The sequence below is a fragment of the Myotis brandtii genome, unplaced genomic scaffold (assembly GCF_000412655.1).
Source record: "Myotis brandtii unplaced genomic scaffold, ASM41265v1 scaffold115, whole genome shotgun sequence".
NCBI lineage: Eukaryota > Metazoa > Chordata > Mammalia > Chiroptera > Vespertilionidae > Myotis > Myotis brandtii.
In genome coordinates, this window is record NW_005353967.1 from 9,427,002 (window position 1) to 9,445,828 (window position 18,827).

General features: G+C 37.5%; 1 protein-coding gene across 2 annotated transcripts in view; it reads left to right on the forward strand.

Annotated features, from left to right (window-relative positions):
* The window catches only part of IPO11 (importin 11), a 129,632-nt gene that overhangs the window by 7,987 nt on the left and 102,818 nt on the right, over positions 1 to 18,827 (forward strand). For both annotated transcript variants that reach the window (XM_005857926.2, XM_014548917.1), the window contains exons 2-6: positions 5,504 to 5,647; positions 7,288 to 7,388; positions 10,240 to 10,312; positions 11,956 to 12,159; positions 17,055 to 17,187. In XM_005857926.2, coding sequence (XP_005857988.1) covers positions 5,510 to 5,647; positions 7,288 to 7,388; positions 10,240 to 10,312; positions 11,956 to 12,159; positions 17,055 to 17,187 — 649 coding nt within the window. In that variant the 5' untranslated portion in view covers positions 5,504 to 5,509. The remainder of the gene's footprint in view (positions 1 to 5,503; positions 5,648 to 7,287; positions 7,389 to 10,239; positions 10,313 to 11,955; positions 12,160 to 17,054; positions 17,188 to 18,827) is intronic.

Consider the following 18,827-nt stretch of genomic DNA (forward strand, 5'->3'; position numbering starts at 1 on the left):
ATCAACAGGGTGGAGCAAACAGCTATGGCTGATCCTCAGTCCTGCCCTAGGAGGTCCCGGGGTCTCAGTGTCCCGCAGTAATCACTGCAAGCACCTCTGAGAGGAAACCACCCTCGAGTTCTGACTAATGCCAGACAGTCCAGTTTCCCCCCCGTATGAGTCTGGATGCCCAGAGACTCGCCCGGAACTGGAGTTCAGAGCAGTTGGGGGCTTGTGCTTCCCTCCCGATTCAAAAAGACACCAGCGTCCTCCATTGCCAGCCCCTTTCCGCGCACGTGCGCACTCGAGCCCTTGAGCCTCTGTACCTCTGCACTTTACTTCCGCACCTCCTCTGAGTCTCAGTGTGCTTTTCTCTTTCCTTCTAGTTGTAGAATTTCCACTCAGCCAGCCTTCCTGTGGTTCTGGATGATGTCCGTTCTGTCTTTTTGTTGTTGTTTTGAAGTGGTTGTGCGAGACAGCAATTTCAGGTGTTTACCTATGCCGCCATCTTGGTTTCTCCCCTTTGCCTATTTTTTGTTTGGATTGTTTATCTTCCTTTTGTTAAGTTGTATGAGTTCCCTATAAATTTTGGAGGTTAAACCCTTATTGGAGTTAACATTAGCAAATATGTTCTCCCATGCCCCTCTATTTTTTATATTTTACTTATATGACTAATAAAACCAATCTTCTTTCCCGAAAGTGTTCCAACCCCCCCCCCCCAATAGTCCACCCACTCCCAGCCCCTCTCAGCCCTGTAGCATGGAGCTCTGTAGCATGTGTTGGGCTGTCCATCCACAGTGATGCCCTCCCTCCTCACCTTGCTCGGGCTGACTCCCCATGCAGGGCAGCCCTCTTATGAAGACACCCTTCTACTCCCTCTAGGACTTCAAGAGGATGGTGTAAGGAGGCACCCTGCTCTGGGCCATCCGGAATCAAACCTGGGACCCTCCAGTCCGCAGGCCAACGCTCTATCCACTGAGCCAAACCAGTTAGGGCTACTCTGCCTGTTCTTATTCCATTTTCTCAGTCTTCTTTATGCTAAACCATTGCTTATGTTATCACATTTTCTTAAATTCTGTTATAATTAGTTTGTGTAAAGCTCAAAACACATTCAGGTCTTCAGCTCACTTTGTCTTTTTATAGAGAGTACTTTTAATGATTCAGTATTTAACTACAGAAGTAGAGACAGTGCTGTAAGGAAGTTTTTTGCTTGTCATGTTTTGCCTTATGGTGAGGTTTTCATTTTCATATTTTTAATCCCGTATTTTTTGTATTAATTTATTCTTAGGTTCCCATTTGTTTCTTTTCCAAAGAAGCTATTTCACAGCATTTATTGACCTAACTTATTGAACCCTGAAAACCCTTGCTATATTTCTAGATGGTTGTCCTGGCCAACTGGTCACTAAGAATTCCATTGTCCTCCTCTTTCCCTGCCCTGAAGGGAAAAGGATGCTTGGAATATACTCTTTGGGGTGTAGCACTTACTTCTTACCATCAGGTGGCACTGCAGATTACTCACTTTATTTTTACATTCTTAGGAATGGTAGGTAGATCTAGTAGTGTGTTACCTGGTAAAGGAACAAGTTGATGTGGAACTGTCATGGAGAAGACTTAGAAATGAAGTTAAACTAGGCTGTATACTTGAAACTAATACAAAATAATATTGATAAGAAAAAATAAAAATGGATCACTAAAACAAAAAAAGATGAAATTTAAGACAGTCTAACAAATACAAACTTATTTCCCTTTAATGTAATGGAAATGTATATAATATGTGAAGCTTAAAGGAAAGTAATCAATAAATTAGAACATTTTGTTTGGTTTTATTTTTCTCAAACTTAAATATTTTAAACTACTGTTTTTATAAACACCAAATAATAGAATATTAAGTGCTTCTTAGAGATGACTGAGTTAAAACTGCTGTTTGGTTACAAGATTGAGTTCCCTGAGTGAGGAAATTGTTTTTTGGTAAACATTGTTATCACAAATTTAGATAATCTGGCAGAACTGTTGCTTATCAATTCTTGTTACTGAAGATCAAGTTTGTAAGCCTTTTCTCCTGAACTTTTATGATGAGAGTGTAGTTAGTGACTACATTATCTACTTAAATGTGCTATATTTAGTATACTAGAGGCCCAGTGCACAAAAATTTGTGCACTGTGGGGGGGCGGTCCCTCAGCCCGGCCTATGCCCTCTGGCAATCTGGGACCCCTCGGAGGATGTCCACCTGCTGGCTTAGGCCCGCTCCCTGGGGGATTGGGCCCAAGCTGGCAGTCAGACATTCCTCTGGCAGCCTGGCAGCTCTCGTGGGGTGTCCACTTACCAGCATGGAGCAGAACAAAGCTGTAGTCGGACAGCTCCTTCATTGAGCATCTGCCCCCTGGTGGTCAGTGTGTGTCATAGTGACCAGTCATTCCCAGTCATTCTGCTGTTAGGGTCAATTTGCATTTTGCCCTTTTATTATATAGGATAGAGGCCTCGTGTACGGGTGGGGGCTGGCTGGTTTGCCCTGAAGGGTGTCCCGGATCAGGCTTGGGTGCCTGGCCAGCCTGGGTGAGGGGCTGATGGCTGTTTTCAGGCTGGCCAAGCCCCCCAGTGATGGAAGCTCCCAGCCTCTCCTTTTTTCCTTTTTATTCTGGGATTTATTTACCTTCTATAATTTAAACTTTGTAGCCTTGAGTGGAGCTCAGAGCCAGCCAGGGCAGGCGGGAAGCTTGGCTTCCTCCATTGCCAGGGTCAACCCAAGCCTCCTGCTCGCTCCAGCCTTGTGGCCACGGCCGGCTGAAAGCAGGTATCTGGGGTTTATTTAGCTTCTGTAATTGAAACTCTGTTGCCTTGAGTGTAGCTCAGAGCCGGCCGCGACAGGCGGGAAGCTTGGCTTCCTCCATCACTGGAGCAACCAAGCCTCCTGCTTGCTCCAGCTCCATGGCTGGCCCTCAGGTGTACCTGATGGTGATCTCTGTGAAGATCCTGGCAAGTCCTTTGAGAAATTACATTTAGCCATTCCCACAAGTTAGTTATGTCTGTCTGCTCTTGATTTCTCCCTCCTGTTATTTTCTTCCTCCACCACCTTTCTTTATCACTCAGTTCTCTTTTGGAGACTGGTTATGTCTGCTTCAATACTAGGTGCAAATAGCAGTGGAAACCCTATTATATTTCTGCATGCTAATTCTAGGGGGCACTGGTAGTCATCTGTCTTTTAACTCAAATGAAGTTTATTTCCACACTGTTACATTTGAATGATTCCATACATTGCTCTCCCTGTTCTTTGTTGCCATCACTGTCCTTTCAAGAGAATTCCCCAGTTAAGTACTGTATGGATATTGAGTGTTATCCTTTTAGGTTTCTGATGGATTCAGAGATCTTTTTGACAGTTTCTTTAGGAACCTATTGTGGGAGATTATGGTAGGTATGTGGGTGTTTGGGAATCGTTGGTGTGGTGAGGCCATTTCGTGTGATAGTAGGAATAGAGATCTGGTAATGGGGCTCACTCTGCCATGTACTAGTTTGCTACACGACCTGGGAAGCTCTCCTATAGCTGTACGTTCTTCCTCGATAAAATTGATATTAGTCCAATTGTCACATTTGCTCTTATAGATTTGTTTGGGATCTTTAAAACATTTACTAAGATTTATTTATGTGGTGTTTTTAATAATCCATTATAGGTCTGTCATTCCTGAATTAAGTTCTTTTTGATGATACATTTAATCTGCAGTTTAGGAACTGATTGCTGCTTAGAGCTTCCCTTATAAGTTAATTAGTGCTTAGAAATGTGTCCAGTAGAAGTTATGAAAGATGGTTGTTTCTCGGACCTAACAGCCCTATTATCTGAACCACTCATAGTAGTGCTTCTGTAGGGGGAAATGTGCTTTGGGTTCCAACTGTTATTTTCGGAACTTATTTTTCACAGTTTGTTTTAATGATAAGAATATTTCTCTCTGCTTCCCACCTCAATCCTCCAGGATGAAACAAATCAATTAATTAGCTGCCATGTGGTTCAGTGAGAAGTACTTGATTGTTCAAAAATGGTCACTTTTCTTTTTTTTAATTTAATTTAATTTTTTAATTCTTTATTGTTTAAAGCAGCGGTCGCCAATATTTCGGACCTCACCGACCACCAGTTGGCGACTGCTGGTTTAAAGTACCACATATGTTTTTCCCCCATTGTCCTCTCCTGGGCCACCCCCATCTTCCAGCACATGCCCTCACCTCCCTAGTGTCTGTGTCCATTGGTTATGCTTATATACATGCATACATGTCCTCTGGTTGATCTCTTAACCCTGCCCCACCTTCCCTTGCCTTCCCTCTGAAGTTTGACGGTCTGTTTGACGCTTCTCTGTCTCTGGATCTATTTTTGTTCATTAGTTTGTGTTGTTTATTATATTCCACAAATGAGTGAGATCATGTGATATTTATCTTTCTCCCACTGGCTTATTTCGCTTAGCTTAATACCCTCCAGTTCCATCCATGCTGTTGCAAATGGTAAGAATTCCTTCTTTTTTACTGCAGCGTAAATATCTACAGTATTCCATTGTGTAGATGTACCACAGGTTTTTAATTCACTCATCTGCTGATGGGCACTTAGGCTGTTTCCAAATCTTAGCTATGGTAAATTGTGCTGCTATGAACATAGGGGTGCATATATCCACTCTGCCTGGTGTTTCTGATTTCTTGGGATATATTCCTAGAAGTGGGATTACTGGGTCAAATGGGAGTTCCATTTTTAATTTTTTGAGGAAACTCCATACTGTGTTCCACAGTGGCTGTACCAATCTGCATTCCCACCAGCAGTGCACGAGGGTTCCTTTTTCTCCACATCCTTGCCAGCACTTGTCATTTGTTGTTCACTTTTCTTTATTCAGCAGATATTTATTAAGCATATATTATGTGTCTTATTGGGCTTCTGGGACTACAGAGATGCTTTAGACCAGTGGTCGCTAACCTTTTGGACCAGCGGTTGGTGTCCACTGCTTTAGAGAGCAGTCCTGTCACTTAAGGGAGTCAGTATTAGATACTGATTAAGACTGGTGTGGCTTTGGTATTCAAGTCCAGCACTACCACTTAATAAATTGTGACCTTGGGGGGTGGAGTGGGCAGTGGTTGGGTGGGTGGAGGTGGAAGAGAGCATAGGGGGGATAAAGGGAGGAATATAATAAAGAGAAAATAAAATTGTGACCATGGCAAGGTAAAGTCTCTGATCTTTTACTTCTCTACCTGCCACACAGAATTAGTATTAGGAATATGTAAATGAATAAAACCTTCATATAATATTTGGCATATAATATATGCTCAGATATTGGCTATTATTTTAAAACTTGAACTTTATTTTTATTTTAGCTGGCTTGAATTGAATTATGGGAATTTTAAGTAAGTGTATGGATGATACATAGGATAGATAGAAACATGAAGAAGGAGGTGGATGATTGAAGTATAGGAGGAATTCAGAACATTGAAGCTCTTTCTCTGTTTCTGTTAATATTTTGTGTATAATGTACATTCAAGTATGTTAATTTATCATTGCCAGGTTTCCATGGATCTCAATAGTGCCAGCACTGTTGTTCTTCAGGTCTTAACACAGGCCACTAGTCAAGATACTGCTCTCTTAAAACCAGCAGAGGAGCAGTTGAAACAGTGGGAAACACAGCCAGGTTTCTATTCAGTGCTGCTGGTAAGTTGTTCAGACACCATTATATTAACTTTTAAAAACCCGCTTGTATTGGTGGATTAGTTAGTGAAACTGATCCAAATGGTTGGCTACCATTGCACTGCCATTTACTAATTCAGGACATGGCTCTTTGAAAGTGTTTAAGAAATGTTTGTTGATGAGTGAATAAATAGGATATTGGTAGGATCTGCTTAGAAGGTTTCACTACTGATGTGGTGTGGGAGGATTTGGGTACTGCATTTACCTACCTTGCCATCTTGACTGGAAGTTCTGTGATGTTTTAAATTACAATGTAAATATTATTTTTACTGTTCTTTTTATTTTCATACTAGTGGCCTGGTGCACAAAATTTGTGCACGGGGGAGAGGGGTGTTCCTCAGCCCAGCCTGCACCCTCTCCAATCTGGGACCCCTCAAAGGATGTTCTACTGCTGGTTTACAGGGATCGGGCCTAAACCGACAGTCGGACATTCCTCTCGCAATCTGGGACTGCTGGCTCCTAACCACTCACCTGCCTGACTGCCCCTACCACTCTGCCTGCTGGCCTGCTGGCCTGCTTGCCCCCAACTGTCCCCTGTGCCAGTGTGCTCATCCCCAACTGCCTCCCCTGCCTGCCTGCTCGCCACCATCTGCCCCGCTGCTGGCCTGCTCACTCCAAACTGCCCCCCCTTCGCTGTCCTGATCACCTCCAACTGACCCCCACTGACGGCCTGCTTGCCCCCAACTGGCCCCCCTGCTGGTCTGCTTACCCCCATCGACCCCGCCCCCCACCAGCCTGATCACCCACAACTGCCCTCCCCTCTTGGCCTCTAACCGCCTCTACCTCGGCCCCACCACCATGGCTTTGTCCAGAAGAATGTCCGGAAGGTATCCTGGAAGGTCTCCCAGTCTAATTTGCATATTACCCTTTTATTAGTATAGATACATTTATAACTATCATTACACATTTTTTATAATAATTTTAATTTTTTGATAAAAAATTTAAAGATCACAGAACATTATAATTTCCTCTTTTATTATTAAAATAATGTTACATGGTTTAGCTTGCACAGTCATTATTAAGGTCTCCCACTGCTGTGAAAAATGAGGATTATCTGTATTAACACAGTAAGCAGATTTTTTGAATGTTGGTTTATTTTGAGTTGAAATTACATCACATCTGCCTTTATATAACTTAAAAATGTTTGGCTATCAAACTAAATTTGTAAGCACACTTGTTTTAATGAGAATACTTTCAAATAATTTATTTCATAGCATTTATTAATAACCCAAAGGCTTTCACTCCTTAGAATCTTTGAATTTATGTTATCAATGGCTCTATTTTGATTTTTTTATTTCGATGATTTTTTGTGTGTGTGTAGATTGTGATATATAATGAGGTTTATTTTGTTTTACGTTTATTAACAAATAAACATACTTAAGAATAGAATAATGTAATGAATCTCCACGTATCCATTACTAAGCTTAAACAATTAGCATTCTACTTTCTTATATGAATTGAACTGTAGGTATTTAGAAAATAATATGATATATGTAGTGATATAATTTAAATGAAACTAATTTAAAAAATCTATTCATATTTTCTTGTATATTATACTTTTAACTTACAGTTTATTCTAATACTATGTTTTTTTTAATTTACAGAATATTTTCACAAATCACGATTTGGATGTTAATGTAAGGTGGCTTGCTGTGCTGTATTTTAAAAATGGAATTGATCGTTACTGGAGACGTGTAGCACCTCAGTAAGTTTCATCACTCTCCCCCTCTCAGTGCAGTAATCCTTTTCAAAATCAGGGAAGTATTGGAGTATATCTGTTAATCTTCATTCTTTTTTTTTTTTAATATATTTTATTTATTTTTTTACAGAGAAGAAGGGAGAGGGAATAGAGAGTTAGAAACATCGATGAGAGAGAAACATTGATCAGCTGCCTCCTGCACACCCCCTACTGGGGATGTGCCAGCAACCAAGGTACATGCCCTTGACCGGAATCGAACCTGGGACCCTTCAGTCCGCAGGCCGATGCTCTATCCACTGAGCCAAACCGGTTAGGGCTAATCTTCATTCTTTATGTAAAAGAATGAGTTTGTGCTTACTTCAGCTGCCCACGTATTACAATTGGAACAATGCTGAGCAGATTAGCATGGTCCCTATGTTAGGATGACTTGCAAATTTGTGAAGTGTTTTTTTTTTTAATACTTAAATGAAAAATAAATGTATTACTTATTAAAGAAGAAAAGTATTCTACATAGTTAATTACAAATCAGTATCCATATTATTGCTTTTTCCCATGACTTTTTTTTATTATGGGCAGGTGTATGCATGGCTTTCTTGTTGGCCTGCTTTTGAGGATCTCAAATTTGATGAGCACAGAACAAAGGCCGAGTTGAATAATTCATGTTGGGAAAAAAATGTTTGTTTGTGTTTTATTTTTAAAGAAGTTGAGGTTAGGATTTTGAAAAAAAGTCATTGAGAAGGAAATCCCAGGTCAATTCTGAGCCAACTAGATGTTAATTCCAGTTTCTTTTGCATAATTTCCTTTGCAGTGGGAATGGGATAGTATACATTTGTAATCTCATCAGATTCAGTTGTAATTGCTCTGTAGGTGGTTAAATTAACATATGTCTCTTAATAATTAATTACATGTTATATAATTGATGGACAGGAAATGCAGACATGACTCTGGAATTTATTTGATAGAAAATAGTGAACCTTGCTGAAGAAGTAACATAGCCTTTGCTTTCCAGTAGATGGCACCATAGCTCTTATATTTATAAGGCCTTAAAAAAAACTTGTCTATTTCAAAGTGCTTATAAAATATGCCCTTGAATAATATTGGAAGCAACTAGAATTTTTTAAGGCTGCACTTAAGATATTGTAGTTTAAATCAAACTTATTTTAAAATAAATTCATAATTTTGAGAGACAGTATTTAGTGATAAGAAACTGTATTTTTGGTTTATTGGAAAGAGTGCAGCAGCACAAATTTTTCTACTGCTGTGTTCAGTTATATTTTAGATGATTCCTAAAATTGATTTTATACTGGTTATATGAAGAATATGGTTATAATGAGTATAAGTAGTCATTTAAAATGACTGTAAGGGAGAGTAAATTATGATTACATATTTCAGATTGTACTTTCACTTAAAAAATTAGAAACTGGAATTTACTTTAAATTTTACAAATTAATAGTGTTATTGTATAGTATTAAGAAGTTCAATCCCAAGCTATCTCTTCTGGTATACATTAAGATATAAGCTTTAGGAAAGAATCCTTCCTTGTGTATTTTTAGCTTCCAGTTGCCGTCTGCAATACTTGGTGTTCCTTGGCTTGAAGGTGCATCACTCTGATGTCTGCCTCCATCGTCACATAGACTTCTTCTCACATGTCTCCTCTGTGTCTTTGTCCAAATTTCCTCTCCTTATAGAGGGCACCAGTTCTTGGATTAGGGCCACCCTAATCCAGTATAACCTTATTTTAGCTTGATTACACATCTGTAAAACCACAGTTTTCAAATAAGGTCACAATCAGGTTCTTGAAGTTAGCACTTAAAGATGTCTTTTTTGGGGGACACAGTTCATCCTAACAGATGCTTTATAACTTGTTTTTAATTCTCTACAACTTTTATGGCTGGTTTTATTGGGACGATTCATCTGCCAGAATGGAAAACCTTAAAATGAGGGATTTAAGATTTAAATAAACAATACATTCATATAGTTAGAAAAGTAAAATGCATACCATCTTATACAGTGAATATTCTCCATCCCTGTCCTTTTGCTATCTAGTGTAGTCAGAATATTGGTATTGTGTGTATACTTTCCAGATATGTACAATGAGAGATTTTTAAACTGGTTGATTTCTAATAAGTCTTCCATCCCTAGCATTCTTTGATACCTGATCCTTTTCTCCAGAGAACAACTGCAATCAGATTTTAAGAAGAAGTCAATGGAAAACTAATTTTACTTACAGGTTTTTTGGTTCTTTTTTAGTCAACCATTAATATTTTTTGTCTGTAACTATTTTTACATCAAAAGCAAACATCAAAATATCACATTCATTATGCTAAGAGAAATATGCTAGTCAGAGAAAGACAAGTACCACTTGCATATTTCGCTCATGTACAGTCTAATGAACAAACAGAACTAACAAGCAAAATAGAGACAGACTCATAGAGTGCAGGCTGACAGCTTGGGTAGGGGCTGGGAGCTCATACGGGTTAAGCAAAAAAGGGAAAAAAAGGAACAATTTATGGATAGAAACAACAGTGTGGTGATTGGGAGGAGGGAGGTAGAGTAAAAGGGGAATAAAGTGATGGAAAAAATAAAATAAAGAAAAATTACATTCATTACTGTGGATTTGTCTATATTATATGACTTACTGTTTTGTACTTCTTATTTATTCAATTTTGAAGGAATTTTATGCTTTTGAATTACTTTATGTGCCAACGTACAATGGAAATAATTTTATTTATTTACCAAAACAATCAGGGACACCTTGTTTAAAAAGCTTTTTATTTTTAAAATTCACAGTAGTGCTTACCTGCATTTATTGTTAGGTAGCATTCTCTTGCATAATAAATACATCTTTTTTTTCCAGTGCTCTCTCAGAGGAGGAGAAATCTACATTGCGTGCAGGGCTAATCACCAACTTCAATGAACCAATAAATCAGGTTAGTGAGAAAATGAATGCTAATTATTCTTTCCCTTTCCTTAGTTTTTGCTTCTTTTTCAAACTAATTTTGTTACTGGGCATTAAAAATAAAATCTATTACATAATGTCCATTTGTGATGTTTATATACATTTCTCTGTTGATTTTTGAATTTTGAGATCCAGTTCTAGCTGTTAAGAATTTTGGCTAGATTTGGCAATTAATTATTTAAAACTCAGAAGTCATTTTAAGACATACTTGTATGCATTTTAAACTTCCTCAGTTTTTTTTTTAGCTAACATGGAAAGCAAATGTCTCTGTATTGTAGTCTTACTGCATGGAATTTAATTTAATGATTTAGATGAACCCTTCTGTTTGTATACTATAGGATGATTTCACGATTTTGTCTATTTCATCCATCACATTTTCAGTTCTTACTATGTGAGGGATAGATAGTAAACTATACAGTTTTTTTCTTTTATAGTGGGATTTTTCTTCTAAGAATAAAGTAAGTTTTGCTTATGGATACAAAGCACACTGTATTTGGTCATGTATTCAATGCAATTTTATCTCAACGTATTATTGCTTTTATAGATCCTTAAGGAGATGAGGGAAGATGGAGAGGAATGGAGTAGCTCTTACTGGGTCAGGAGGTGATTAGGAAGAGTTTGGGTGATCTAGAAAGTCATTGGTTAGATGTTCTGTCAGTCAGAATTTGATTAACACTGATCTGAACAAATATCATTATTTAAATACCTAATATTTGATGTTCATTTCTATTCTTAGGTCAGTGGTTCTCAAACTTTGTAATCCTAGAATTTCCTTACACTGCCAAAATAAAACCCTAAAGGATTAGGGTTAATATTTACTGTATTAGAAACTAAAACTGAAAATTAAAAAAAATGTATAAAATAAAAATAATAAAAATCATTACTTTTAATATAAATAGAAATTTAAAAGATGAACAATAGCTGTTTCTCAAAGCAATAGATAAATTAATGAGAAGAGTTGCATTGTTCTGTACTTTTCCATATCTCTTTGGTGTCTGGCTATTTGAAAGATGTCCAGCCTGCCGGTGTTGCTCAGTGGTTGAGCATCAACCTATGAACCAGGAGGTCACGGTTCGATTCTTACTCAGGGCACATGCCCGGGTTGTAAGCTCAATCCCCAGTTGGGGGCAGCCGATCAATGAGTCTCATCATTGTTTCTCCCTTTCCCTTCCTCTCTGAAATCAATAAAAACATATTTTTAAAAAAGATGTCTACACTTTACTATCTGCTTCTTTATTTACTCTGTTGCAGTATATTATTTTGGTAGAAGTTATATGAAGGAAATATGTTATTGGGAAAGGGAGGAACTCACAGACCCTGGAAGGATTTTAAATCACCCACCCCCCACCCTGAAATCCATAGACCACACTTTGAGAACTACTGTCTTAAGCAGTTGTTTTGTGAAAATTTTATTCATTTTGGTCAAATGTATAATAACCAAAAAGGTAACTTTGAACTATGAATGCATTTCTTATCCATTGCTTTTATTACATGTTTATTTCTTTTTTTTTTTAATTTTATTTTCTTGTTTAAAGTATTACAAATAGTAGTACATATGTCTCCTTTTTTCCCCCATATATATGTTTATTTCTGATGATTAATTTCCCCCTCCAGATCGCAACTCAGATTGCAGTACTCATTGCTAAAGTTGCTCGATTGGACTGTCCCAGACAGTGGCCTGAACTGATTCCCATTCTTATAGAATCTGTGAAAGTCCAAGATGATCTTCGACAGCACAGAGCTTTACTTACCTTCTATCATGTCACCAAGACTCTGGCCTCTAAACGTCTGGCTGCTGATAGAAAACTGTTTTCTGATGTAAGTGATCTAACATAATTAGATTATGAAAACCATGCTACTTATATAAAACTATTCATAATTTTACCTAAATATTTTATTGAAAGGTTATGAATTTTTTCCAAAAGGTTCAGAATAATAGGTAATAGCTGAAAGATTGTAAGCTGAATAGTGATTGACCATAAGACCACTTCACTGCCAGTGAGGGGAATTGGTTGGTAGAGAACAGTCTGAAGGCAAAGCAACTGGTTTGAGGCTATTGGGGTAGTTCAGATGAGATGATAAAGCTCTTAAATGAAGCAGTGGTAAAGGGAACATATAGACCTGAAATTTAGGAAGTTAAAATTGACATGCCTGGTTAATGGATGGACAGATGTAGGAAGGAGCCTGACATAACTGGGGGGCAGTAGTCCTTTATTGCATGTTTTAGCGCTATTTGTTGAAAAGACTCCTTTCTTCGTTCATTTGCTTTGGTGCTTTTGAATTTGTCTTGAACTACCAAAACAGCGATTTTCCTGTTGTTCAACCTGACTTTTTGTACTGTACCATATAACACTGGTGAGTCTCAACATATTTTTAACAGTATTCTTGCCTTTTTTTGGAATCCTCATTTTGAGGATAGTGCTTGGGAATCTGGATTTGGCTTCCCAGGTGATTCTTATATACACTTAAGTTTAAGTCAGAACCACATTAGTTCCTTTTTATTTATTTATTATTAGTATTCTTTTATTGATTTTTTTCAGAGAGAAAGGGAGAGGGAGAAGGAGAGAGAGAGATTAGAAAAATCTAGAGAGAAACATCGAACAGCTGCCTCCTGCACGTCCCCGTTGGGGATCAAGTCCGCAACCTGGCATGTGCCCTGAAGAGGAATTGAACAGGTGACCTCTTGGTTCATGGGTCCATGGTCAAGTGAGCCACACTGGCCGTGCTGCCCTCTTTATTTTTAACCTAGTGGGTTTAAATAGTCAATCTTATGTTTACTGAGGATGCTGAGTATAAGAGCAGTTCTTTTAGTTAAAGGTTGCTTTTGAAATCCTTGTCACTTTTGCTTGATATCTAACTGGGGCTAAAGAAATGGACAAGGAAAGGAAAATTTATCCTTTCAAGTCTTTCTATGAATTTCTTGTTGGTTTTCCTCACTTTTATCCCTTCCGTTTGTTTTTTCCCCCCAGGTGAAATACATCTTTCTTTAATCCTATGGTTTTATTATTATCAAAATATGTAGGACCTTGATATTTCAAATATATATGGAATACAGACAAACATAAAATATTTTTGGAAGAAATTACTCTTGACTGCACCTTTCACTTTTTAGAAGACAACATCTTCCTTTGTCTGATTCAGAAGAGTATTGGTTATCTCAAGTTCATTTTGTGCAGGGTTAATTCTTCTTCTTATGTCTTCTTGCCTTTCTTTTGCAGTCAGTTCTTCCCGTTAAGTTTTATAAATTTGTGACAAACCATTAAAAAGTTTTCTTCCTCTTTAAGTAATCTGGTGTGCCTTGATCCAAAAATAATGGATCCAAACTTCAGTTTTCCAAGTTCTCTTTGACAGACATCTGCTTCATTAGATTTATTCAGTTCTTAAGTCGGAAGTCCTAAAATCAAGGTGTCATGATGGCTGTGTTCCTTCTGGCACCTCCAAGGGGTGAATCTGTTTCCTTGCCTTTCTAGCTTCTAGAAACCACCTGCATTCATTCCTTGGCTGGTGGCCCCTTCCATCAAATTACATCACTTCAGCCTCTATTCTCATCCTCACATCTACGTTTGTGCACTTGTTTTTATATTGGAAGTTTTCCATATAAAAGTCAAATATCTAGAATATTCTGTTTTATAGTTATTCTTTTCTACCCTTCTATGGAAGTCTTAATTTTTAGTTTGGCTTTCTCAAGTTGTATGCCCCAAATGTGTTGCTTTAGTTGTCAGGTATAATTTATATTTAGCCTAAGCAATCTCTACAGATTTTATCTAATCAGGGACCTTATTCTGGATAGCTTTCTGACTACTTCAGCTTTCTTGCTATGTTTCCTTGTAGTGTGAAGCTCGCTTTTATCCCTTCTGTTTGTTTTTTACCTCCAGGTGAAATACATCTTTCTTTAATCCTTTGATTGTATTGTTATTAAAATATGTAGGACCCTGACAAGCAGTGTGATTTATATGTTCTTGGCTCTAAATGCTCAATATGGAGAGGCTATTTCCTTTCCATATAGAATAAAATATAGGTCTATCCAGCATCTTGTACCTACTTCCAGCACAATATTTGTTACATTGTGCTGAGTTATAATTGTTAACTTACCATTCTGAGATCTATTATACTATGAGTTTTATGAGGGAGGACTGTAGCTTTTATTATTATAACCCTACTCTCAAGCCCAGAAGGATGTACCTAAGTGGTGGTTCTCAGTAATTGTTTGTTAAGTGAATAAACAATAGAGAAGGGATACTTGTTCTTAGATACCAGTTAGATTTCAAAGTCTAATATTGTGTAAAACTTCAAAAAAAGGAGTTTTGGAAGTATGTACAAAACAATATACCTGGAAAAACATTTCAGCTTAGACAGCGGTTCTCAACCTGTGGGTCGCCACCCTTTGGGGGTCGAACGACCCTTTCACAGGGGTCGCCTAAGACCATCGGAAAACACATATATAATTACATATTGTTTTTGTGATTAATCACTATGCTTTAATTATGTTCAATTTGTAACAATGAAATTGGGGGTCACCACAACATGAGGAACTGTATTAAAGGGTCGAGGCATTAGGAAGGTTGAGAACCAATGGCTTAGAACCTTTCATTTTGCAATGGAGTAGCTGAACCTGGAAACATGGAACATAGTGTAGATTAGGAGGGCAGTCTTGTCTGATGCCTTGGGGTACAAGATGTGTAGTTTAATTGAAGGTAGTATATATGGGAAAATATTATAAAAAGCAATTTTGCTAGTTAATAAAGTAGCCTCTAATATTTTGGTAATCTGAAATACAGGAAAACTTTTCTTTAAATAAATGTTTAGCCTGTCTGGTGTGGCTCAGTGGTTGAGTACCCATGAACCAGGAGGTCACGGTTCGATTCCCAGTCAGGGCACATGTCTGGGTTGTGGGCACGATTCCAAGGATGGGGCTAACAGGAGGCCCCCAATCAATGATTCTCTCATCATTGATGTTTCTGTCTCCCTCTCCCTTACTCTCTCTGAAATCAATAAAAACATATTAAAAAATGTTTACTGTAATGCCAAGATAGTTTTCATCTACTGTACTGAATTAGTTTTTCACACATAGACAAAAAAGTAAGCTAGTTGCTATTGCAAAGTAGTGCACTTTGTACTTAAAACTGCTACCTGCTGCTCAGTGTGTCCCAACAGTTTTTATATCCTGCTTTCCTTCCATGTTAAATTAAGTTCTATTCAGGGGTGACAAATTACAAAATCAGCAGTTGAGAGAAAATTGTTTTGCAGTAACAAAATTGAGCTTGATTTGACACAAAAAGGAATTCATTTTCTATAAAATTTCATACAAACCTGAATCTAAAAAAGTTGACATTAAGTACAATTAAAGTGACAATCCAAAGTCTATGAAAGCAAGGAAATTTAAGGTACAAATAGTAATTCTAATGTAATTATGAATGTATTAATCAAATAATATCTAGACATGTGTAACCCACAAAGGTATATCCTGTGGTAAATAAAGTAATCCAAACCTAAAAAAAGATTAAAGATCTTTTGAGAGCATTATATTTCACTTGTTTTTAGAGATATGGGTTAACAATTATGAGAAGCTCTATTTTCCAGTGAAGAATGTTTCTTTGTACTGAGCAGCTCTGGAATTTTGAGCAAGGCACTTAAACTTTGATTCTTTAAAATTTCCTTTCAGTTCTAAAGTTGTATGACTCCATGAATTTATAATCTTTATTACTCTAGATTAACCTATATAAGCACCATTAAAGTTTTGAGATGGAAATCTTATAGCATAATGTCAATATAGATGTTTGCATTTTTAATCTGTTTTTGCCTAGAAGACCTTTGTACATTTAGTTTTATTACTTCTCATTTTATGTTTTCTTGGCATAGAGCTAAGTTCTTGACCTACTTATCTTATTAGATATTTTTTTCTTAGATTCTTTGCTATGCAATTTTTAAAACATGTTTTTATTGATTTTTATTTATTCCTATGTGCCCTGACTGGGAATCAAACCAGCAACCTCTGTTTTTATGTAGTATGCTAATAATAACTAGTCATATGCACTTTCATCTGATTTTTATTTAAATAAAATGGCCATGTAGGCTCAGCTAGATTGGTCTTCGACCTTGTGGGAAAAAACTGAAGATACCACTGGAAGTTGGTTCTGCTTCAACCTGGGAGGCAGAGGCTAACTGCTTCTCAGTCTGAGACTTGGGCTTTAAATAGCAGTATATGTTAGAAAAGCAGCCTGACACGCAGTGTGGTTTGTATGTTCCTGGCTCTAAATGCTCAAAAGCAATATGGGTAAAACTGGCAGGACACAGATATTTGACTCCTTTGTATTTCTTAGTATATTGACTTATCTGATGTACTCAGTGACAGTCCATAAATCAGTGTTTTAAACCTATAAGCAGAAGATAAAAAGTATAAGTAGAATATATCAGACTACATTGTAGGCATTAGGCTTAGTATTGTTTCAAGAAACTAATATTTTAGGGTGTGTGTGTGTGTGTGTGTGTGTGTGTGTGTGTGTGTGTATGTTCATAGCAGCAGCCAAGTAAACTATTTATTACTATGCATTTTTGGCTTTAAAAGTTTGAAACTTTGTGATAAATGACTCTTGACTATTTCAAATCTCATTGAAAATGTGTGCTCAATTTAAAAACTGAAATGTATTACTGTGTAGGTCTAATTGATTACTGACTTCTATAATGTGAACAAATTTGTTGATATTTCTTTGCAGTTAGCTTCTGGAATTTATAATTTTGCCTGCTCTCTGTGGAATCACCACACAGACACATTCCTTCATCATGTTTCTTCTGGCAATGAAGCTGCAGCTCTAAATTCACTAGAACGAACTCTACTGTCATTGAAAGGTGCTGTTAAACTTGATATGTTCATTTTTGAAATGACATACCTCAGAATAGTCACCAAATAGTTCTTCTGGATGGATTTTCTATTGCTAGTCTCACCAAGAGAATAAGAGTTAATTTTTTCCTTAGAGACAAGGGATTATTTTTAGTTTGTCTTTCTTTTATGAGAATAACTCTTCCTACTCTAATTGATGAAAGTGTGCAATAGTTTTATGTTTTGGGGTTTTTGTTGTTGTTTTTCCTCACCTGAGGAAAGAAAGAGGGGGAGAGAGAATCATCGATGTGAGAGAGAAACATCAATTGGTTGCCTCCTGAATGTGCCTGACCTGGGATAGGGATTGAACCTGCGACCCTTTGGTGTGCAGTCCAACATTTTCACCACCTAGCCACACCAGCCAGAACTACAATAGTGTTATGTTATATTTACATTACTGTCATCTCTTGATTCAGAATACATTCTTTTCAAATATTTCTTTCTTTTGCTTCTACTTTACATTTCTCATGTATGTAGTGTTAAGGGCTGCTACCCTTATTGTCATGCTACCTCTCCTGTCCACAAGGCTTAGTTCAGCTCTATTTCCCAGCCCTTTTGCCCGAGAATTCAGGGTCCATCTTTTTTACTTGTACCTCAGGCTCACTTAGATTTTAGATGGTATCTGATGGGGTATCATCTTGGGTTGTGTTTTCATATGCTGGGCATTCTCTCTTTTTTTAATCCTCACTCGAGGATGTTTTCATTGATTTTTTTAGAGGGAGAGAAACATCAGTGTGAGAGAGAAACATCGATTGGTTGCCTCCGCTATGTGCCCTGATCAGGAACCAAACTCGAAACCTTTTGGTGTAGGGTAGTGGTTCTCAACCTTCCTAATGCCGTGACCCTTTAATACAGTTCCTCATGTTGTGGTGACCCCCAGCCATAAAATTATTTTTGTTGCTACTTCATAACTGTAATTTTGCTACTGTTATGAGTCGTAATGTAAATATCTGATATGCAGGATGTATTTTTATTGTTACAAATTGAACATAATTAAAGCATAGTGATTAATCACAAAAACAATATGTAATTATATATGTGTTTTCCGATGGTCTTAGGTGACCCCTGTGAAAGGATCGTTCGACCCCCAAAGGGTCGCGACCCACAGGTTGAGAACCGCTGGTGTAGGGGATGACGCTACAACCAACTGAGCCACCTGGCCAAGACACAGCATAATCTTAGCATAAATCTCCATTTTTACTTTCCCTGGGCTGAGTTATTTATCTTGAATGTATTCTGAGGTTCCTTTCCTTTTTAAAACACTCACTTGGCTTGTACTCTTTGTCTTATAGTCTCTCTCCTTCTGTTCTGATTGCTGAGGCTCTTTTAGATTATGTTTCTTAATTTGATCTCAAGCAGCCTTTAGTTTTCTTTTACTAGAGCTCATTTAGCATCCTTCTGTTTTATTCACAAGGCCTTTTATCATACTCACTCTAGTACCTGAACATGCTCAAAACCTAACCTTGTGCTCAAAAGCGAATGATTTTAAAGGACTGTTGACAAGTAAAATCCAGTACAGGTGATTTTACAAGTGAGTGCAGATGGTTTTGTCAACATCCTTGAGGAAGAAATTCAAAGGCTTTAGAGAGAGATGCATACTCAGAAAGAG